Source organism: Varroa jacobsoni, unplaced genomic scaffold, assembly GCF_002532875.2.
Source record: "Varroa jacobsoni isolate VJ856 unplaced genomic scaffold, vjacob_1.0 scaffold_787, whole genome shotgun sequence".
NCBI classification, from domain to species: Eukaryota; Metazoa; Arthropoda; class Arachnida; order Mesostigmata; family Varroidae; genus Varroa; species Varroa jacobsoni.
In genome coordinates this window covers 79,258-103,316 of record NW_019213689.1, presented here as the reverse complement: position 1 = coordinate 103,316, position 24,059 = coordinate 79,258, and the positions used below count along the sequence as shown (strand labels likewise).

Sequence of the window (24,059 nt, the reverse complement as noted above, 5' to 3'; positions counted from 1 at the left end):
TAAGGCAAGAACCCAGGAGCAAGCGAAGCTATAAGAAGTCCCATGAATACGAGAAAGGGAGTGGGCTGGTGAGCGGGGAAGTCGAGGGGCGAAGGAAGAGCTAGTTGTCGGCAGCGACGGTAGCAGCGTCTGACAACAGGCAGAAACAAACTTTAGTATGGATGTACTGCCTAGGCTGATTCGAAGTGACCCGTGGATATGATTGTATGAAAGGTAACTACTGCCGAAGAAATTAACGAGCATGTAGGTAACACAGTTACTAAACACTGGCCGAGCTGCTGTTCCGAAATAACTCCACTGAAGGGGCTTTAGCTCGCAAGCGTCACAGCTGAGCGCACCAAAGCGTTCGATCGTACCTCACACACGGATAACTTAGTTTGCCGGCAGATCAAGTAGTTAGATAGCGCAACGTTGAAAAGTCCGCAAACCACACGCATCTGCTTGGAGCTGATACCTTGTTAAAGGCCAGCAGTTTCAAAAGGATCGAAAAGGCCGAAGCCGGACTTCATTGAAAGGTATCGGGCAATTATAATGTACTACTGCCCTGCAATCGCCGCTCATGCTGACACTGTTTTGTCACGCTGATGTGTGTGCTACTGGTAACTAAGGACGACGTCGTAGACGACGACAACAAACACAGCTAGCCAGCATAGACAAGCTAACACACAATTACAATATGTGTATGGCAAAAGTTGGCGAGGGTGGCTGCTTGTCTTGTGATAATAACAACAATTAACACCACACAGATCGAATGCACGCAGGACGCAATAGAAGTACTTCTAATAATAATAATAATAATAATAATGCTTATAATAGCAATAGCGGTAGGCGTTTTAGCGGTCGGAGAGTGTTGACCGGTTGAGAGTCGTCGGTCGCTCCGTCCGTGCTTGCCGCTCTCAAGGAAAGGGCGACGAAGCCTTCCTCACGTTGTTTCGTAACATACGGCAGTCACGAAATGCGAGTACGAGATACGAAGGGCAATGCCGCCCGAGATGATAAACAAATGTATACTGTTCTTCAACAGGCTTCAACTGTTGCTGTTTTTTACGTTGTTTTTTTTTTGCTTACAGGCTGCCAGTTGGCGTGTGTGTGTGTAAATGTACGCATGTCTGAGTCGAGCAAGTACCATGGCTAAAAACACTGGGTTTTGCAATAACGATCAAAATAAATCGACACAAAAGAAGACGTGCCACTAAACCAGGAACAGGTAAATAAGCCCAACAGGAAAGTTTATGTTTATTCACTCCTCTTAATTGTCCGCCTATATACGACATCTGAAGTGTCGTCTGCGTAGTATGACGTGTTAGCGAATTATTTTTTCTCTATTTTACCGTAAAAGTAAAAAATATATGTAGATTGTTGATAATTAAAGTTTTTAGCTATCTTCCGCATAAACTTTTACTAGACTTTGGAACAGTCAACTGTTAGACAGATGTCGATTTGGTAAGCTTCGGAGGTCCATCCTTAGGTCGATGATAACTATAGACCCTGCCAGCAAAATTAAGCACCGTGAAAACTACCCGCGAACTGCGGAATTATAGCTGGCACTCATTAGCTTATTTTTCTAACGCTTGATAGGGGATGGGGGCGTATTTGCCCGTGTATGGTCCAATTAACTTACCCAAAGTACTTACGTTTAAATTAACTTGTTTAAGGTACTTTCTAAAGGTAGTCGCTTAAGCTACCAAAGTAATGAGCCTGTTACCTAGGCTAAATGCTCGAAAGCAAATTACACCAAACGACATGTTTTTATAGTATTAAGCTATTTGAGAGTGGAGCCGCAAGTATTGAGTAATCGAAAAAAGTATTACCGGTTGTTTTTCCAGTTAGAGGCCTTTCAGCTCAAAGATCTCAGGTAATACGAGCCGCGCCGGCCCAGGTACTCTTTGAAAGCTGAGGTGTGATAGTAGTGGATGCGTTAAAATTGATCGAATGCTTCTAGTCAGATGCAAGATGACGCGTTTTGAAGATGATTTAAATTGAATCCGCTATATTCTGTAACTTCATCAAAATAAGAGCACAAACACTATACAGGCTCATAAAAAAAAAAAAATTATACTGTCTATAATCAAAACGCATTATCGGAAGAAACGGTTTATATATGTTCTATCACTTTTATTCTGCAAATGTCAGCGCATCGAACTTTTATAAAGGAAGTGGACGGAATTATTGCGAAAATTAAGCGCGACCAACACGTGGGTAGCCATGACATCACTAAATGCCATTTGAAAAAGCTAGCTACAAAAACCTGTTGACGCAAAGAAGACTTACTCGATTGTTTTCATTTCTTATAGAAAAAACCTTATAGAAAAATACCTGATCTAGAAGTTGAGCTAGCTGACTACGGCTGGTCAATCATATATATCAACAATCATGTGTAAAGAAGGTTATAGAACAAAAAAAAAGGCTTAACTTGTGGCAAAGTTCAGATTGACATCAAGGAATGTCATGCTATTTGTTTGACGGCATTGAAAAGGGATCGCATATTCTAAGTTGTTGCCACGTGACAAAAAGGTTCACTTAAGTTACTTCCGTCAGTCAACGATGAGCAAAATAAACGGAAGGAGCATTGTCTTGCATCATTACTCACACACGAGCACATATAATGTTGAATTACCCGAAAAAAACTTAACAGAATTTGGGTAAGACATTTTAATGCATCCGCCATGTAGCCCGGATCTTGTGTCATCTGTTTTGGTCCCTGAAGGACCATTTCCGTACCTTAACAGTATCTATTTTTTAGAGAATATAAAAAAAGCACGGATCACAGTTTTTTACGCCGAAAATTACGCAGTGATGTGATTATTGTGTTACCAGAAGAGCGACAGAAAGTAATCGAGTATATTTAGCTTGATAATATAGTTTTATAATATCTTTGTTCTAATTTGGCTTAGAAAGTACCAGCAGTTTAATATCTTTCATGTGCACATGCTCTGACAACACTTTAATGCTGACTGTTATATTATAAAGTTCAAATAATACTGCGCTATTTTAAGGTATTTTTTGCATACACTTGAGAAGTTAAGGCATCGCGGACAAGAACAAATATTTGTCACGAAATCTCAGCGTGTACTCAAGTTGTAGATAACTACGAACTTATACAAATGACAACTATCTTCAGTGTAGAACGGCTGCTTTGGGGATTCTTTTAGAATAAAAAACCATTTTCGCTTTATGATTCAGCATATTATTTTAGCTGAAAGACATCAAGCCGTAAGTAGGTTAGTGTTACGGCGCCAAATGACAAAGCTCGATTTTGTCAGAGTGGAAAAAAACACCGCTTACACGGATAAAATTTATCGCGGCAAACTAGTCCAGATAGCTAATTTTCAAAGTACGCTGCTGGTTTTGTCACCAGGCATTAACTTGGATAACCTGGTCCGGATTGGCAAGCCGTTCCGATCTAGCCACCTTATTTCGATATGTACAACCCGCACTGAACTGTATTTACACACAAGGTCACGGCAATAGTATGTTCTCGTCGTAGCTGTTACAGCCCGACAGAGATCACAGGATCATGGAGCAATAGGATTGCGCTAGAAAATTATTTCATCGACCTCGTATTTAGAGATTATTTAATACGAAGTGAAAGCCATCTTGTCGACTCTGATAAACCGTATCAAACGTCATACCACAGTTGCCTTTCGAACACTCACGTTCGATTTTTCGCGGTTTTAATATGTATATAAGAATGCAAACGGCGGACATGAAACTCTTCACAGCACAATTTCGAAAATTGGATAAACAGCATCTGTACACAGGACGCATCAACCAATTTGATTTCTAACCGATTAGAACGAAGGCATACCCTTTTTTTGCGAAACTTTTTTGCGCCAATGTCCTTTGCTGTAAGCCTTATGTTCATATGGCGACCGGCTACTTTGGATGCATTGAATAAGTAACAGTACATTTTTAGAAACGATAAATCCATCTATTATTGCAGCTCACACCCATGTGAGTGCGCAGTTAACTAAATTCAACTAAGTTTATGAGAAAAAATGGCCGGCTGAAAATAGGATTAGCAATCTCACAGTCCTCGATACTTATGGACGGCTCTGGTAGACTAAAACGGGTAGGACTGTCGAAGAATTCGACAATCTAATACCGATACGATTTACCATTTGACGTTATCGCAACGACTAAATCTATTCTGGCTTTCACGATTAATTGGCATCTACCAGCTTTAGAACACAATCGAGTCACAAGGCTATTGAAAAATTTCTACAGACCTTAGAGATCAGTCGATACGAGAAAGATCTGCCACAAGACAGCGTCTGTGCAGATAGTATTCTAAATGGCACAAATTATATTTCTTTAATAAAACTACAGCAAAGGCGGTTAGAAGTAAAGGAGTAAAAGTAGGAGTTTCAGCCTTATTAAATAGCTTTCCCGTTGGTAGTGTATATAAAAACATCATTAGGGCAAATGTTTATATAAAGAAAAATTCGCACACAGCTCAAATTATGGGAACAGAAGAAGCGCATCCTTATAATCCTATTCGGATCAGTTGCAAACCTAAAACTGCCAGCTCCTGACAGCCTTTCTAACCGAGAGAATTTCACCTAAGCTAATGTCTATGGGCATTTTTCAAGGTTATTAGAACCATATACTTATATGAAGGAATAACAGCGTTTACAATATTTTGAAGATACTTAGTTCACTATGCTGATATTTATTTTTCAGCTCTCTGAAATGTTTCACTCACTTAGAGACAACTATATCGTCTTCTTTTCTCTATGACAAAAACCAGGTTATCAAAAATCCTAAGAATCATCTCTCTGCTGCCAAACCGCTAACTGAGCGCTCTCCTTTGGATATAGTAATCGGCGTGAAACAACCATATTTATTAAGTTGTAAATAACACTGAAGAGTAACACGCCGCACAATCTACTGTCCGGTGTATCGCACTCTTGAGCCCATCCAAATTTCCAATAGCTGCATTTCAAAACAGAAAAACATGCCAATGCAGACTTTTCTAGTCAATTGTGTCGTATCAGTACCGAATACCGTCAGATTCTCACAAGTTATGCTTGTTGGTGAAAGAGTGTCGACGGTTACCGTAAGGACGCAATAACAGTACTTTGGGCCTCAATAGGGATAGTAGGCTTTATCGAACCCAGCTAAGTAACAGTTCCAATTCACGCCTGAAACAATTCTATATTATTATCTAGAAAAATTTATCTACAAAGTAGTGCATAGATAATTGCTTACATCCTTATTCTGACAGTTCGTGCTAACTGCACCTAAATCAATGCTAACGAACACATCGTGACCCGACCTCTAGCCCTAACAGCTGAGAAGGCCAGCGAAACTTGCGACTGAATCTCGTTGCTGGGTGATAGAATGGCTATCTATCTATGCGGAATTGCAATTTTAATCTTCAATATATCTTAGAACTGTTTCATAGCTCCGCTGTAAAGATAAATAAGTATAGAGAGTAATTGAATCGGAATAGGTGTTCTATACATAACGTTAGTACAGCCGTTCGAGCGCCTGTGTTCCATATTGCACTGTGCTCGCATGAGTTCACTGCCGAATAGCCTATCGATAAACGCGGATAATTAAGTTCCGTTTTAAAATAAATAATAACCGAAGTTGCATTAAGTTATTATTAATTACTCAAAATAGGAAAAAAAAGGATAGCATGCACATAGGGAAACCAAATGTCAGACTTGAGGTGACAATAAAGAATTGAACACTTATAGTTTTTTTTAGCTTATAAATGTATTTAAGTTTGTATCTATGATTTGAGGATTGCGTATCTGAGACATGCACTTAAATAAACTACACGCATTATTTTATACGCATTTATATATATATATATATAGAGAAAATATAGAGTAGCTCTGGTGTTTAATGGTTCCAGTTGCTCATTGCGTTCGTACGTTTGCAAGCAAACGGTAACAGGTACGGCCATCCAGATGATCCGAATGTCGCTAGGGCTTATCCGGGTAGCACTCAGGCACGACCTATTAGATGCATTCGAAAAGGCCGAACTGTGTGTCTTGTTGTTGTTGTTAAATTCACCAAGTTAGGTTGAACGAGATGGCGGTAACCCTTTGAAGAACTCGAGAAAAGGGCCCTTCTTTTGAAGTTTGAACCTGCTTTAATTTCTATAAAGATGATGAAAAAATCTACTACAGGTAAGTTCATCCATTACAGTTGACCCAAGACGAATCAACAATGGAGACGCGAATCATTGGGACAGCAAATGTAATCAATCACAAATCGTTAGACCATGTCCGTCGGGACGAGAAATCCGTATTTTCTCAAATTTTTGCTAGCTACAGTTAACATGCCTAGAAAGGATAGCTTGGTGAGCTTTCGACCGATTTATATTCGTAGCACTTTTGGAAGCATCGTGTACATAATACCCTCGAGTTAAACTTCTCAATCACAGCGCTACATTAGTATAAGATATTATTTATTCGCGACATCTTCGAAAAAATCATACTCAAAAACCGTTAGCATGTACATGAGGCATTTAGGACTGGCAATTTGTCATATACTGTATATCTTTCGTATATATGTACAGCGTTTGAATTATTACTTTTAAGCTGGATATAATTATTGGTATGGTTGAATTTATTTGTTGAGCTATCATTTGCAGCCACACTCCCACCCACTTTACGTTGAACGTTCCTATCAGTAATGATAAAAGTGTGACTGACAGCCGGCACTGTCATTCAGTCACAAATTAAGTGACAGATGGCAGTTATGATTATCTAGTGACACAATTCTTTTCGGTTTCATGAGTCATCTGCTTGCGGTTCTCCCATAATTGGCATTATGGAAAACATATTATTTCGTAATTTCCACGTGTTTTGAAAAGGACAATATTTTAAAAATAATAAAAAAAAAAAAGACCTTCCAGTTATTTAGGTGTTTTTGCAAGAATACACAAGCTCGGAATAAGAAGAGAATATAGGTGCTTAAAATACCAAATAAATGTTTGATAAAACAAACTACAGACAGTTTGATGGGCGTAATCATCTCGATGGTTGGATCTCAGAGCCCTCGAAATTGGTTGCATGGTAGAGCCTATTCATAAGACGAGCCAAATTACCAGGACTCATGCGGCCGAGATGATTCACTAACATGTCATGTAGCTCCTCGAGGTCCGTACTGGATTCGGCAGAATCTTTAGCGGGAATACCCGTATGGATTAAAAGACATCAAAAGCATTAGAATTATGCTTTATTAAGATTTAGTAATGAACTTGCAGTACTTTTGTGGTTTGCTAGAGTACCTTCACTAAATGTCATCACCAATAAGCACCCTTCTAAACGTCGCCTATCAGGGTCTCGCTTATTGAGGGATGGGAGCTAGTTGTCGATGATATACTGAATTGCAACTACAGGACGAATGTTACAATTTTAAAGAAAAAAAGACAAGGTTTCCAAGTTAGTTATTCATGGAGAAGACGAAGTGCACCTGAAGCAAGGCCGAATACCAAAAAGCAGGCTCATAGAACAGAAATATTCCTACTATCGACATATACAGTGTGAACTGTGAAGCTTACCGTCCTTTTTTGCATCGCCGTCGTCGTCGTCGTCGTCAGCATCGTCATTGTAGTATTCAAAATCGTTAGCTCTGTCCTGCAGTTTCTCTTTTTTGCCTTCCTTACGTACTTTATCCCATGGCAACTGATATGAATGAAGGTTACTGTTAACTATCAGTATATTTGTTTCTTTATCGTCCTATTATACATTTAAAGTTTTGGTGTTTTGGATTGAATTAGATAAAAACTTAACATATAGATCGAATACGTTGTTGCCAATCTATCCGTGTGCTAGAAAAAAATCTCTACCTTGTTTTTATTCTACCACATTGAAACGCATTGATTTAGAGTCATGTTTATACGGAGACCATATTATTTTTTAATTTTTCCGAGGCGCATCCTTTTCACCATTAGGGTCATCTAAAACCTACGGAAAATGACAGAATCGGTGATCAGCTAAACAGTAGGAGAAAAAAGTGCAGTCTTTCCGTTAGATTTTGGCTTGTTTTTCGTTTTAGGGAGAAGTTTTTCAAGAAGAGTAGACAATGAAATTTAGGACGACGGACCATGCTTCTACCCCAAACAGCTGTATTTCTTGAGAATGACTTTCTTGAAATTGGTTTCTGCGGCGTTTTCAGGAGCATTAGCATTTTGATAAAGAGAAATTAAAAAGAAAAATAAATTAGACAAACAAATTTTTTTGTTTGTTATTTTGTTTTGTTGTTATAGAAAAAGATCATCATATGTAACAGATGCAGTACCCGGTTTTTAAGTCACTCAATAAGCAAAGCAAAGCAAAGCTTCGCATGAGTATAGTAAGGATTATTGAAACTTACTATGAATTGGTAATTAGTGGATCGAGCCAATGCCTCCTGTGAAGTAACACGGTCCTTGGCATCCACCGAGTTCATTCGCGGTATGCTATGCGGGTCTGCTATACCTTCGGACGTCTCACGTCGGAGACGGATAGCCACGTCAACGTTTGTCGTCTGCTTTTTACGAATAGGTGCCCATGGCACTTCGGACGACGTTTTCGGCGAATTGCCGAGGTCATTCGTTTTATTGCTGGCATAATTACCACACATCGGCTTCGAGGGCATGTGGTGTATCATAGCGTCTGTGATGTTCGGCTTCTTCTGTTCTGTTTTGAACATCGTAGTATATCGAAATTCCAAATTATTATAGGTTTCGAATAAATTCTCGAACATACATTTACCATCGACTAAATGAAGCTATGACATGCTTGGCTCGAAATAGATCGGTTGTGCTCTACGGAAGGTTACGCGTACTTGAATAGTAGAATGTTTAAATTCATAGAAATGCTGCTTAGTTGCACCAGCTTGTCGTTCGAAGACATTCTGTCTTGCAAAAGTTTACTTTCGCTAACGTACCGTTCAATATCGTATCAGGATGTTTGACGATGTGGTATTTCTCTGTTTGGTTGAGGCAATCAAAGAAGGAAAATAAACGAAAAAAATCTGATTCGCCTGATGTCCTGGTTTTATTCCCAAATGAGTAATGGTCGAATATGAACACCATTAGAAGTCCATGTAAGATCACCTAAGCGAAATAAAGCGCAAATATTTACTGCAGTCCTTTCTATCAGGGTCAGACATCACATCAGTCAGATGAACAAACGGCCTCTACCATTTCCATTAAATATCAAAGTTAGACCTTTTGTCCGCAATACATTTTCGTTGTCCATTGCACAGATTCAACAACCTGTTCCTATTCATTAGGTATAGATCCTTGAATATAAAAACTCGACGGTCCTTACCTGAGTCGCTCGCCGCATTGCGATAGTCCAGTGCACAAACCAGCCGACGTTCTCTCTGGGTAAATAACCCTGTTACTTTTTTCCGCTTATTTCGAGAAAAGCTGACGTCCTGATGTTCTTACCTTGTAGGCTACTTCTGTCGCCTAAATAAATTTGTGCATTGTAAGACAGTACAAACGCTAAGCATTACTTGACAATTTCATCAGAAATCTAACAAACTTGACAGTACCCTTATATAAATGATACGATTTGTTCAGCGTTGAGATTTAAGTCCTATATGACCACTAAATTCTTGTTTCTAGCGATTCGTTCTTAACTTGAAACCTGGCGTAGAAAATTTGTCAGTAGATGCCCGTTCCAATCTGAAATGTTTACAAGCGCGATCTTTCTAACGCTTTCTAAGACCGTTTAGAATCTTTCATTACGCGGGGCAGCCAAATGATAAGGAATCGAAGACATATTTTTGAGTACTAAATAGATCTGACCATCTCGTACACGAAAAAAGCGTATTTTTCTAATGAACAGACAAATTCCTTCGGCCTCATCTTGGCGTGATACCTTATTTCATCTTAGATGTTAATAAATATTTAATACGCAGAAAAATCAGACCATAGGGACTCGAAATTACTTACTCGAAACTTTTGGCTACTAACCATAGATATGTGGAAACATTCTATATGCGACAGAGGCACGCTACACCTTTTTACTTACCAGCGTAACTGAACAAGACAATAGTATGAAGAAGATAACCTCTATCATTGGTCTACTAAGGTGCTACTAAGAGCCGTCCTAGATTCTGTCCTTAAATCGAATCAACGAATTTTTGGACCAGTCAATTTACATCGGATAAAACGAATAAGTAAACAACTATTTAAACGTTAATAACATAGATAACTTAACTTCTGCCGTTAGAAACACACCTGGGCACATAACTCTGACGATACGTTTATCGTGCACAAATTGTTACAACAACAGATTATAAACTCGTTTACATATCCCAAAGTAGCGGCGCTTAATTCAAGAAGAATCTGGCACGAAAAATTTAGCCATGATCCATTAGAGGCCTGTTGATGATTGATTAGTGGCAGACGACGCTTTGATCGATGTATGATCAAATTACGTAAGTAAAGTTGGCGGGAGAAATGAGCGGACGTGCATTGCTCTATGCGACTGCGCTGTTTGTATGCGTTGGGTTACCATGATTTTGTGGGACTGCATGCATCTTCGTGATGAGCAAGCTCGTAAAGGCTATAGCAGAGGCTAACGCTGAGCATCATTGCGAAACCAGTCAGTAGTACGGAGTACAGTAAAGAGCGACTAGGACCTTTTACGTATTATTTGCAGAATGCAAGCCGTGTGTTACATTAGAGCAATATGACTACAATTAAAAATTGAAAAAGCACAACAAATCTCATAGCTTATTTCTGGCAATGCGTGTTCTCCTCTTCGTAACGACCGTTCATTTGAGTTAAAAGCCTAGACATATATATATATATATATATATATATATATCAAAAATAGCCTCTTAAGCCGTTTTGGTTAATTTTCATGCTCTTAAAATCTAAACCCTAGGGACGGTTTTCCATCTAGGAAGTCTTCCACGGATTTGTGAACTGGCTGTGGCATTGACCGGCGAATTTGGACAAAAAATAAGTATTTAACCTTGGTAAGGGTTGGTCCGGCGCCGAAAAAACTGAAATTACGAAAACGGCGTACTATTTTCCTCCATAATAAGCTTACTGTTCGCTTAGAAATAGAACTGGGATGTTTATGGTGCTAAGAATATCGGACGAACATGTCTGCTACGACAAACGGGCAGCCTAAGTTTGTTCAAACTTAAATGTCTCACCCTATATATGCGAGCTACGATATATTATATGAAGCTTATGTGACGTTAAAGAAAGATTTAGTTCTCTAAACAATGCCAGACAGTGCAGCGAACGAGTTATCGCGCGGAACACTCACTAAGCTTTGCGCATAACATAGATAGGAACCGAGCACATTTATACTTGAAGAAATGGTCTTGGGGAACGCTCAAATCAAGCTGTGGTATCATAACTCAGCGTGAAGATTCACGTTTTTGAAGCTAATTCTGTGAATGAAGACACACCCGGATCTATTTCTTAAATATTTCTCTATACATACACAAAGTAATTCTCTATAAATTTTCAGAAAAAATCGGCGTTATGCTGGGCATGTTCTCTGATCTTCGATGAGATACCAGCTTTATACTATATCGTCTCAGCGAATACTCATTTGACATGGTCTGATTGATCTATCATATTTTTTACATCACAATCTTCTCGCATAGTCAGTACATACTTTTGGCTTTCGTATAGCATTTTGATATTTACCACTTTCGTACCAGGTGTTCCTTACATGTGCTAAGTTTTCCCTTTGATCCTTCGATTACTTTATATTCTCTGTCCGATCTGCTTAGCACATGGGTCAAAAAGAATTTTACACATGTTGAAATGTCGTATGGATCATCGGCGCGCTTGGCAACCCTTTGCCACACTAAGTCTACTATCGTTATCGAATGAACGAGGTGCACACAGATAGTGAAACAAGTCAAAACAACTTTTTGCGGTACAACTGACTGCATCAATATGTCACGTATAAATAAAAGACATTTCACAACTACACGGATGTATGAATGATCAAATTGTACATGCTCTCCGTTACTAGATCAGATCTATAGAAAGAATAATGGAATTCCCGATACACGTGCCTGCCATAAGGCTATAGTAAACCAGACCTAGTTTTATAAGTTACAGTTTTATTACCTTCTTCTCTTTCAGGCTGGACTAAGCATGCACGAGAATAGACAACCATATGCCCCGTCCGTCAAGCTCGTCATATAGCCCTTATAGGGGCCACTGTACCAACGAAGCAATTCGTTTTACTATACGTAATCTATTATTAAGATTTTATCGCACATTGCGGAACAATAATACAGCGTCGAGTTGCAGATGATATATGCTCTCGGAGCCGTTAAATTCGACTTCACTAACGATTGAATATCCCATTGGCGTTTGCCAAAAATTAGTCCTTTTGCTCTGGGGAGAGGTCACTATCATAAGAGAATAGACAACAAACAATAGAATAAGAATAGCTGACGAACGTCTAAATAGTCTAAATAAAATGTCGAACCTACATGCACCATGAATGTTTTAGCTCGGTTTTTTTTCTACCTTTGTTCCGCTCTAGATGATATGACAGATAAAAGACAGTTCTGAACTAGAATATCGTTTATATTTTTGTTTTGAACGATCGCTCTATGAGAGCTTGCAGTTCCCTTTCTAGTACATACAATTTTATCAGAAAAAAAATAGAATGGGCGGACACGAGCTATCTGATCTGATCTGTTTAGGGATGTTTGTAGGAAGACAGCCAACTCCGCTTCAAGCATAATGTCCTTGGATGGAACTAGAGTCGCCAGATATAAGCATTATCACAACTGGCTCTCATCTGTCACTTTTGGGCTTGACATCCCAAGGTGGCTAGTAAAACCTGACCTTTTACAAAAGGGCCGAAATTACTCGATAGCAAGCGCTGGCACTCTGAGCTGAGGATTTTTCGGAAAAGTCAACTTTTGCGCGAATCAACAGTCACTTGGTGCGAGATAACACCTAAATGAACGGCTGGAACACTAGCGGAGCTCTTTTATTGTTAACGAATACTTGTTACCAATATTTATAGTGTTTACAATAGCCTATCGCTGAAACTTAGAGAACTTGAGCCATTTCGAAACAGACATTGATCAGGGTTGAGCGATCAGGAAACGGCTAATAGAACTAAAGGAAAAGAGAAGGAAATAGCTACGAGAACTGGTATCCTATGCGACAAGCAAGTGCAATGTATCAAAGGAAACTGTATACAATCGCCCAATACATTGGCAAGAGCGCCTTGTCTAGCCACATCGATCTAGAGCGATTTTAACGCGCTGACGAACCGTTTCCCGTATTTGAATACAGATAGTATGGTAAAGGTTCGGTTTCTAAGGCCATAGCAGCGCAATGAACGCGCCGCACAATGAGATTTCGACGTCTGTTTTATTATGAAACATATAGGTACAGATGAGGCATGCGTCCGGAGCGAACACAGTTAATGCCATTTTACTTATTTGCTTGCTTATCATAAAGTTATCAGTGGCCCAGTCGATAACTTTTCCCTTTCTGCTCGCCTTAGCTGTTACAGTAAAACACAGAATTTTCATCTTAGCAATTTCTATTATAAGCCACTGTTAATTGACTAACAATGAGCAACAGGTTTAGCAGAGGGTAAAAAAAAATAATAAAAAATACACGAACATCTAATTTTTGCTTATTGACCATTACTATGGAGACGATATTTCAGGGAAAATTAGCGCAGCGGAAAATGGACAACATACTTCAGTTCTGCTGAGGGATATTTACCCTAGCGGGGCAATATTCCCCTATCGTCAGTGGTACGGTGCACGCTATAGTATATATTATCGCGATGGCCACTGGCAACCTATATATCACGTACAAAAACTCTCTGTAACTGCTTATATAACATTCAACACTTTGGCTTTCTAGCTTATGTAGAAAAACACTTCTGAGTATGAGGATGACGTAACGGTCTGTTTTTAATTCATTACTGGGATTAATCATGATCTAATTACTACAAATGCCAACGCGATACTAAGACAACTTATTACGTCATTATTATTTCTATGATTTGTAATGCTAAATATCTGGCCTACCACTTTGAAGTGGCGCTTTTTATTTCACACACAGTTTCTTTTCCATGTTATCGGTTTATTGTGTCCTCAGTTGGTTCATTATATCTGTGCTTCGTACTGATTCAATACCAAGTGCCAAAAGAACCTACTACAACTCACGCGGCAGACGTTCCCTTTGCAATTCACCCTTCGACCATAATTTATTTTTCTGCCAGCATTAGTCAATTGGCCCCAGTTGATCCATATTTCTACAGGATTGCCCTTAACCCAAATTTCGTCCGAGCAGACCGCGGTAACCGTTAGAATTTCTGTGCGCTTCACTTAGCAAGCTGGCACCTTTTATATATATGAGGCTAGCATATCGTTCTCTTTAGCGACGATACACAATAGCATGTAGGGCTAGCGTGTCTAGCGAGTTCTACTTGATGTCCTTAAGTTGGCCAACATTTGCACGCACCACAAGCACGGTGCATAAACAGCAACTTGTCGAAGAGATCCATTAAAAGTCTGCCTAACTATCTAGCTTGCAGTATCGTTCGATAGTAGCTTATCGGACATCGTGGTGGTATAACTTGGTGTCCTTGCATTTATAGCGCGATGCTACTGCGGCCATTCATGTTAGGTCTGCCGCCGGCTGCTGTGGCCTGCGTGAACATCTCGAATCGTTTTCATTGAGAGGAACGTAAGCCCAAGAAGGGTCTGTCCGACGGGACCCTCCCTGTTCGATAGACGACGGGTTAGGTTTTTTGCATAGTCCAATAGCACCGGTCGAGATATAATTACTGGAAGCTGTCGTTTCTTTCATTGCTATAATGGCTGTACGCAGATAAAACTAGCCTACTTCTCATAGGCTTTATATGTAATTGTTTATCGTAACATGAAATAATTGTACGCGCTCGCTCGTAGATGTTCCATTGATCAACTTGCGCTCAGGCGTTCAAAATGGTGAATCTAACTATGAGTGAACAAGCAAAAGACTTGCACACAAATAGTACATAGAGAGCGCTATTTTGTTTAAGACTAGATATTAAAATTTCACTTGACAGGAACACCCTAGACGATCGTGAACGAATCCATAGTTCATAACCTTATAATAATAATAATATCCTGCACGTAAAAATCCTTTTGAGCCTCTTGGAGGTCAGGAAACAAATTCAAGGAAGGAACACCGTAATACAAAATGAGCAGTTGAGTTGGGCTTGAATAAGTGCTTGCTTGAGTCCGAAACGCTATCTTAATGAATAAGCTTAGTAGTACAAAGAGAATTTAGGCTCGTAATAATTGACTCAGCCTTCACCGGAGCCTACCAAAATTACTCAAAAAAAAAACAAATATCTATTACTAAATGTTAAAATCAAGCTCGTTATTGTGCGACTAACTCTTTCCATAATATGAAGAGATTTAACGAATTAAATGATTCCCAAAACTTACCTACCTATTACGTTAAAAGTATATCCATTGGTTTTTTTTTTTTGTTACTTACTTTCTAAAGGGATTTAACCAGTTTCTTTTCTGGCTTTACATTTCATTATGCCTCCTATCGACTAGTTTGTGGAGAACTCTGGATTTTTATATTTGAATGATTTAAGCACACAAAATCCTGTAACTCAACTGTATGAAGACCTTTATTTTAAACAAAATTATTACCTGAACATATCTAAGGACTTGAAAGCATCTGATACTGTAATTTTAGTATTTAATTTAAATATTTTCATTTATTCACGCAGTTCATGTTCTTGACTTTCAACAAACCCAAGTGATCCAGAAACATCTGTTAGTTCTTTAGACTGGTCCATCAGCTGCACGTAGCTACACAAATGCCTTGATGAACGCAAATTTTTAGAAATACGTGCACTTTATACACGCCATATCTAATAATGCTCGATAATGTGCGGCCTTTTCTCAGGCCACCTAACAATGCATTGTATTTTCTACTTCGTCCTAATTTTGGAGCTGCATTTAGCTCTAGGTCGAGAATCATTTTACCAACAAAGTGTGCCACTCAAGGTGCTTAGACTGCTAAAACACATTTTCCGAAGCCATATCGTTATAGTTGACAATGGGGGTAATGGAAGAAGTCGGGGTGGAACAGACAACAGAATACATTTAAGAAAACCATTTGAGCCCGTTGCTTTGACGAGATTATAATGTACAGTAAAAACCAATTCTGTCTATGGAAAGAACCCGGCCTCTAAATAAATAAGGAAAGGGCCGAACCCGTGAGGTATAGTAGAGAGGCAGGCTTGTAAGCATTGACTGGTTTCGTGCAAACTGAGAAAGCCTAAATTGTCAACTTTTTTATGCATCTTGGCTTCATCTTAACAGCATTAAAAGGGTCTCATGCAGCACATGTCAAAGAAAAAAATCCGAAAATTAAATAAGCAGTCGTTATTGAAAATCCTTAGAAACTATCGGTGGACACCGACGGTCCATTGCAAAGATTGCACCGTTTCAAATCAGATGCGATAAGTACTCAGGGTCTAATGATGATAGATAGAGTTAAGCCTGCTTTCATCTAATGGGAGCTCGACCTTCACACTTTGAGCCGAACACGGTTTTAAGTATCTACTGGCCGATACCTCATCGTTAGCTGAATGTATCTAGAAAACGTTCCGCTTGCGAGAAACACAAGTTTATCAGATACGCATGGATATACACAGCTTCAAGGAGGTAGAAGTGGCCTCTTCGTGTCTGAAGTCGCCGACGATGACTAGTAGAAATAATTATTACATTGTAACCAGGCGTTGTAATGCAACAATGAGAACACTAGCTGGTTTGCCAAATGTAGGACCAATACGAGTTGAACGCGAGTTGCAGTTCTGAATAAACTGAATGCTGGTTAAGTCGATCGGAGCTAAAGTGTAACATAAAAAATGTATCAACAACAAATGTAAAAACGTGTGCCTACTCTGGTATGTATATAAGGTAAACAGGATGCGTTACACCGTCAACTATTCTTTTTTATTATCGAAACAGAATGTATTCAATGCTAGTAACAGCGCGATCAGCGAAGCTAATTCGGCCATGGCGATTTCGACAAACTGTTTTGCCCTAATTCAGTCAACATTTGAGCTTTATATCGGTCGGCTTAAGGTCGGCTGGCATTGCCCTGTTCCGTAAAGATCTAGTACCAATGTACGATCACATGTAGGATAACGTAAATATCATCTGTTGAAGTACTCACTAGATCGGTGGGCAATTGTTGCTGGTCATTTATGGTGGAATTAGAAGACTGACCTTTCGGGCCGAAGGGACGATACCACAATCAGGTATCTGTGGAGCTAAACGATCCTGAGCCGCTCAAGGCTCTGACGCCATTCAGCAATGTTTTACCGTTTGCTCACTTCCAGTATACTCAGGTGACATCAGTCCCACTATTTCATAAGTGTCGTACAGAAAAAACCTCAGCGAGGAAGGTATATGTTTGCATCGATACCACCACAGAGCAGCCGCGCGAAAAAGCGCAAAGCCTTTCGGGAACAAATGCAAATATGCCAGCCATGAGTGACAAAAGTCGTTCCCAAGTCTCGAAACGTGAGCTGGGTATTAGTGTTGGTAGATGGAGTGGCGGGGGAGAAAAATCTGCAGGCGCCTATGGTTCGGACCACTTTGAACAGCGGCGTTAACGAAGGCATCAACGTCAATAACAAGAAGGAGGCGAAGAAGGAAAAGGAGAGGGAGAAAGAGAAAAAAAGGAGGAGGAGGAGGAGGAGGAGGAGGGGGAACAAGGAGGAGAACAACAATAGGGTAGATGGGGACAGATCCGTAGAAATAGATTTTGCGCGCATAATGGTAGACGAATAATATCATAAAATAGTAATTAAATAACGAACTCTGAATCATGCAACGCTAAGAGGCGACCCTCGTTTGCTGCTTTTAATCAGGGCCTATGCGACAGACGGCCATGCAAAAGGGCGGAACTCGTAAAAATCCTACTCGAATGCGCTGCACCAATACCCATAACCGATCTGAATAGCTTCGACAAGGCCAAATTGAGAAAGGGACTAAGAAACTGTAACAAAGACTCCGGACACTCATAGATGTACGTCACTGACAGGTCGCTTAGATCGATAATAGATAGCAAAAACGGTCCGCACTCAGCTATTGTTGTAAGGCGGTAGAAATGTTATAAATACTGTTCATATGCGCATTAGCCTATAAGACTTAATAAATAAGCTTTATATCAGGTTTGAACTTTCTAGCTTTGTCGATGTAAAGTGTCCTTTTTTTTTGTCGCTTCTCTACCTCACAAATGAATCTAACAGAGTACAAATCATAATGACATCATTATTTGTACAAATAGTACTATAATAAAGGTCCTTTTTTCAGTCAAGGCAAACTAGGTGCGAGTTAGTAAAATCTTATCATTGGTTAGTCGTGTGTTGAGTGTGGCGGCAATCCAGAACTACGTAGAGTCTGCTGGTGATAAATATATTGGCCAAAAATGTTTTCAGCATCACTGGTATCGTATCATATGTCTCCGTTTCAATATATATGTATATGTTGAAACCTTCTATAGCTGAAGTTCTACTAGTTTGTAGTTAGGTCAAAACAAGCCTTCGCCACAACACAGTGATCCTAAACGCACAGATATCGTGATGAAACACCTCAGGCATGTAGATCAGCTGGTAACAGTTGCCAATAGTAACAATAAGGCGCTAAGGACATTTGCACGTACAGATTGTCTCATCTCGAATGAAACAACGAATATAATAATATTCTTTTGTATCGATGAAGATTCCAGTAGCTTGCCAATGTATTTTCCTATTTAATCCTGAAGATCCACGTTCTTCGTTGCTTACCCATCTTCTCGCTCACTAGCCACCTAGGTCTTTCCAACTTTCTACCTATTATCGGTCTTAACTAGTGACAGTAAGCTAACTAACCACCGAAATACATATATGCGAAAAATCTCATAAGGCATGTGCCTGTGTGTGCTCTAACATAGAGCAAATGTTTTTGGCGTCTACCGCGGACAGACCCTTTGTATACTAAGTACTGCTGCCTGCTGCTGGATGGGCTTTCGGCATGGAACAAAGCAATCGGGCGTAAAGGGTCGAGCATCTGTGCGGGCAAGGCGGCCAAAATGCGAGACCTGGCCAAGCGAAAAATAGTCGAGATAGTGTGACATTTCTACACAGAGAAAGACAGAACGCAAAAAAAGGTCCGCCGGAACGCCGTCGGCACGCAGCTATTATGTCGCAGCAAACGATAACACGATGAGCGGCAGAGCGCAAAGCGGAGAACAAACGCGCGCGAGACTCATGGGCAGGCTGTGCTCCCGCTTTTTCTTCGGTAACGGCTTCTTCTTATAGGTAGCAAGGACGGCTGCTAGCGGTACTATAGCCGTTAAGGCTTGTAGCTATTAAGATTTCGACGACTTTTCTTATTAGGTGACATTTCCACATTGAGCGACAACATGCACAAACCACAATGACAATGGCCACGTCAACGACGAACAGAAGCAAATAGGCAAAGGGTGCCAGTACATAAAGTGCCGCCAAACGCTACAAACGGAAAGCTACCCAGACACGGAGGGTTGAACCGATAGAATGGATGGAAGAGAGTGAGAGTGACACAAGAGGCGCGAACGAGCAGACGAAAACAGCAAATTGATTATGGTGATTGAAGCATCACACATGAATACGACTGTGAAGACGGAGCAAGGCCTAATTATTTCCACGGTAACCTGTTGGACAGATTAAAAGGCAGGAAATCTGTCTGCAACTAAGTGGATCCCCCAGCAATCAGTTCCTCCTTTTTCCCATTCTATTTTTGCCGATTAGGCTAAAACGTCAGTAGATAAATTCCCAAGTCCCCTACCCCCTACCCTTCTAGTAGTACCGCATATACCAATCCTCACTGGTCCGAAATTCAATGTTATTGTGTCAATATATCGACCGCGCCTGGAAGAGTTATCGCAGTAGTTAACGAAATTCTACTCCAGTGAATGGATGAGTCGAATTGCGGTTCTTCGAGTATAATATCGTGTTCTAGATTGCGCACCTATCTGCGTTTATGCTTTGCTATAAGCTGACGAGCATTTCTGTCTTTAGGAAGAGTACGCATCGATATGAAATGGTTACGAATGCACACACTGTCTTCATTTAGCCTATATGCGCGTGCGTGTTGCTGGCGGTCAACAGCAACTCACAGGTGCTGCAAGTGTAGCTCGGCCAGTTGCGATCTCCTAGTCGACAGGGTAGTTTAAAAGTCGCGAGCCGATGTCGTCTTTCGGCTATCGTTGTGTCAGGAAGAGTTGGCCTTGGTGACCTGGCCTGGGTCTGGTGAAAAGGCGCCGATGACCAGATGACTGACCTGCTGACTGGCTAACTAGTCGGGATACGCAAACAGGCTTGGTTAACCAAAGTTAATAGTGGTCGCACTACCGCATGGCAACTGCACCAGCACTGCGTTCACTATATTTATTTAGGTCAACTTATTTTCTGTGGATTTTAGTTGACCAAGGCTATGTGTCTCGGCTTAAGTTGACACTAGTTGAAGTGTCATCATTCCTTTTTCATTTCTATTTAGCCCGAAGATAGGTAAGCGAGCTGAAAGTACGTAGAAACTTTCGAGGAATAGTCCGACAACGCATCGCAGAAACTTCCTCCTTCATACATTAGATGTTGCGGTTCATAGTAGATACGACAGTTAGTCGTTAATCGCCCTTGACGTTTTATCTGTTTTGCTTCTGCGACACACCGGCTATATAGATCGGTACGTTATTGTTGATGGTGGCTGGTTGGTCTAACTTACGCCTTTTGAAAGTGAATGCAATAATGCGCCATATGACACACCGCACGGTAGCGCGTGCCGCATACATACATCGTGCTTCGGAAACAAGAAGCACGCATTTATACCGTCTAATTTTGAAATAGAATGATTCCCATCAAGTGGCCGAACGCGTCTATATTTATATGCCCTACATTCAAGGCTAGAGAGTTTTCATCGCTACGTGAACGGCAGATAAGATTCGAAATAATAACACTTATTCAATAGAGTTTGTTAAGCCCAAAGGCGGGCTTATTTAGGGTTAGATATCTTTTTACAGGCTTACTGTACACTATTTATTCTACTATGGTCAGACCTGGTCTCATGTCATTTATCTGTTGTCCACCTTGTATTGTCTATCTAATCACATAAACGACCTCAGAATAATACAGTATGCAATAGTTACGCTAAACTGAAGTTCAAACATAACGAATTATAGACTGACTTTTCCTAGAAAACACGAGTCGATCGATGAATCCCAACGGGTTTTCTTACCAGCTGTTTTATTTAATTTGCATAGGCCACGTACCTATTAGAATGTGCTGGAATTTTGCCTACCATTTACTAAGACATCTAGCACCTAGACTACCCAATAATTATCTGATGAAAAATAATTTAATAATCGACGGAACAAAAGGTATCGATTTGCGAGTTGTTTAACTCGATCTGTTCTTATATGCTGTTATATCTGCTCGCAAAGCGATACGGATTGCCATCTTCTTTCCTCTCAAAGGTGCATGCGTATCATATAAACGTATGAACAATATATCGATAACAAGCAATGCACCTTCTAATATCAACAGGCAACTTATATTCGTCTGGTGACTACGCGAGACATTCGACGCGATTATATATGCCCATCTACATATTTCCGCCCCTCGCCCCCTGGGGCCGTGCTATCACCATGTCAGTAAAGAGGTGACTGACTGACTTCCTGTTTATGCACAGATTTATTTCTGTAATGGACCACGACGGAATTAAGGCCACCATAGACAAGTACACTATCATTGGAGTAGCTGAAGGAACCTCAATAGCTTTTTGATAGTCCCCTCGGGTCTAGGACAAGTAGCAATCGTTTGCTGTGAGGTGCATGTAGTATATTGTGAACTGTAGGTAGCACTGGGTCGTCTATATGTGTAGTGTTAACTTTATGAATTTGTTGCTGATGCAGGAAATTTGACATCTAAAAGAAGTCGCTTGCCAAAAAACGCCTGATCCTATTCAACTTTAGTAAATATCTTGATATTACCTAATTTATTAAATATAATTAGTCATCTATTTTTATGGGCTAATTATGCCCAGGTGAAAGGTTCCACATGTCGAGCGTTCGTTGAAATCTCGAGCTGCACGAATATTAATAGAATAGTAAGAATCGATTTTTCTATACATCGTACATTTTCATGGCACCATTTTTTAGAAATGGAATATTTTGAAAACAGTTAACGACTGGACCAAAATTGAAAATTATATATTGTAAATATATATTGCATTGAAAATTATATTTAAATTGAATATTATTATTGAAAAAAGGTAAATAGAATGATGAAATAAAGGATACAAGAGCGACCCATTTTTCATATATCGGATCTACTGTCACAGATTCATAAACATGATCTAAAAACCCTTTCACTGCGTTTAGTTTTTCATTAGAAAAAAGTACACAAAGGAATTGTCGCATCTTTGCTGAAGCCGACCGTTGCGTCTATACTTTTTAAAGAAAAAGCGATCAATTGACGGCGATCATGCGGGTCACACAAAGAGAGCGTATTTGACGATCTATATCAAACCTGTCGTGCTTACGTTTGTTGATTTGTCCTATAGCGGCTCGAAGCTCCTTGTGATACTGCTACAATAGTCCCTTGGTAACCTAGGGACCTAACCAAAGCACACCAGTTTGCCCTTATCTCTACCATATGGTTTTTCAGGTTTATCTCAGTGGTGGCGATGCGACAGCGGCGCTTATGCTATTAAACAAAGAGCAAAAAATACATTTTACCGATAGCAGCTGAGTCATTTAATTTAACTACTACAAACACTACATTATGTTTATAATAGAGGACTCACTTTTTCGCCCGTCTTCAAGCAGTTGCCCTACTGTTAACCGGGAAAGGGTCTCGAAGTGTAATTGGAGGGTCAGCGAGCTCCATCGTCCTGAAACATATAACATGTACACGTTCTCTTCGTTGTTTCGTAGTGTTAAAGAAAATCGAAAATTGTATTTTCTGAGAAGTGTTGTTTCCAAGGGATGCCAACACCGACATTGAGCTACAGATCGGCAACCGCGTCCAATATTGATAAATTAAGAGTTTGTTTACCAGTATGAAGCAGGATGATTATTACCGCAAAACTCATTACAAGTTCCAATATTGGTTCCATGCTCGTGATAATTTCGCATCTGTAATCGATCGGTGTAACTATATCCACGGCAGCTGTTTGTCGAAGCAAACATCCGTTCATCCGCTATATTAGATACTAGATCAAAGCCTACATTTTTTTTTTAGAAAAACAACCAGAGACGTATTATGACGGCGGCAGGACATTCTGCCTCAGAATATGAAAGATCGTCCAATGCTAGACCTACTTTCATCGAGGTTAGATATTTTTCCGCTCGCCCAATTGCTACTGCAGATAAAAGGAGAAACAACCCCTTATGGATCGGTGCGAGAAAAACATGACAGATAAATATGGAAGGACGCGACAATTTAATAAAATGGTACAACTGGTAAATAAAATGGTAACAAAAATTTTCGACTAGTCTGGCTAAATTTAGGTTTTGGGCCCGCCATCGCTCGAGTTGTTCACGAACGCCATAAGTACAGGTCTTCTACGGTCGAAGCCAGGCAGAAACCTACTGCAGGTGTAAGAACCAAGAGGCTTCAACCAAGGGGCATTAGCCTGTAAGTCTTAGCAAGCATACAATAACAAGCCGCTTTTGATTCTTCAGCAACGAAAATATATTCACCGCGAGTGCAAAAGTTTTATTTATCCATCTTTATTAAAATTAAGACCAAATTTCCATTATCTGGGTACCGTGTGCGGTGCAAACGATAACACGCCGCCATGTTTTTTTTTATATGGATGTATTCGCAGACAGGTAAGTTTCAATCTTCTCAAGGTCATGATTAAACCATAAACATCAAGCGGTAGTCCATACGTTTTTCAGTAAAATCGTACAGCAGCTTATGCAAACAAGTTAATGCAAAGTTAACAAGGATGCTCGTCGTTGAACTCGAGTCAAGTCGAATAAGGTGCTTTCCGTTAATGGCAAAAGCTTATAAAGACACTTTTATGTAGTACCC

At 40.0% G+C, this 24,059-nt stretch overlaps 1 protein-coding gene and 1 long non-coding RNA gene across 4 annotated transcripts in view; one reads left to right on the top strand and one right to left on the bottom strand.

Moving 5' to 3' along the window:
- LOC111263725 (uncharacterized) overlaps positions 1-12,435 on the top strand; it is a 28,973-nt gene extending 16,538 nt beyond the window's left edge. The window contains exons 1-3 of one of the 2 annotated variants that reach the window (XR_002682412.2): positions 124-213; positions 1,071-1,207; positions 12,080-12,435. This is a non-coding gene — a long non-coding RNA (uncharacterized LOC111263725). Of the gene's footprint in view, positions 1-123; positions 214-1,070; positions 1,208-12,079 lie in introns of those variants that run through there. The other variant, XR_015312439.1, reaches the window with a different exon arrangement.
- LOC111263724 (uncharacterized) overlaps positions 6,318-24,059 on the bottom strand; it is a 30,737-nt gene continuing 12,995 nt past the window's right edge. The window contains exons 2-8 of one of the 2 annotated variants that reach the window (XM_022839079.2): positions 22,825-22,911; positions 22,561-22,724; positions 9,279-9,421; positions 8,893-9,061; positions 8,338-8,642; positions 7,523-7,646; positions 6,318-7,141 (exon numbers count right to left, since the gene is read on the bottom strand). In XM_022839079.2, the coding sequence (XP_022694814.1) occupies positions 6,990-7,141; positions 7,523-7,646; positions 8,338-8,642; positions 8,893-9,061; positions 9,279-9,296 (768 nt within the window). In that variant the 5' untranslated portion in view covers positions 9,297-9,421; positions 22,561-22,724; positions 22,825-22,911 and the 3' untranslated portion in view covers positions 6,318-6,989. Of the gene's footprint in view, positions 7,142-7,522; positions 7,647-8,337; positions 8,643-8,892; positions 9,062-9,278; positions 9,422-10,198; positions 10,377-22,560; positions 22,725-22,824; positions 22,912-24,059 lie in introns of those variants that run through there. The other variant, XM_022839078.1, reaches the window with a different exon arrangement.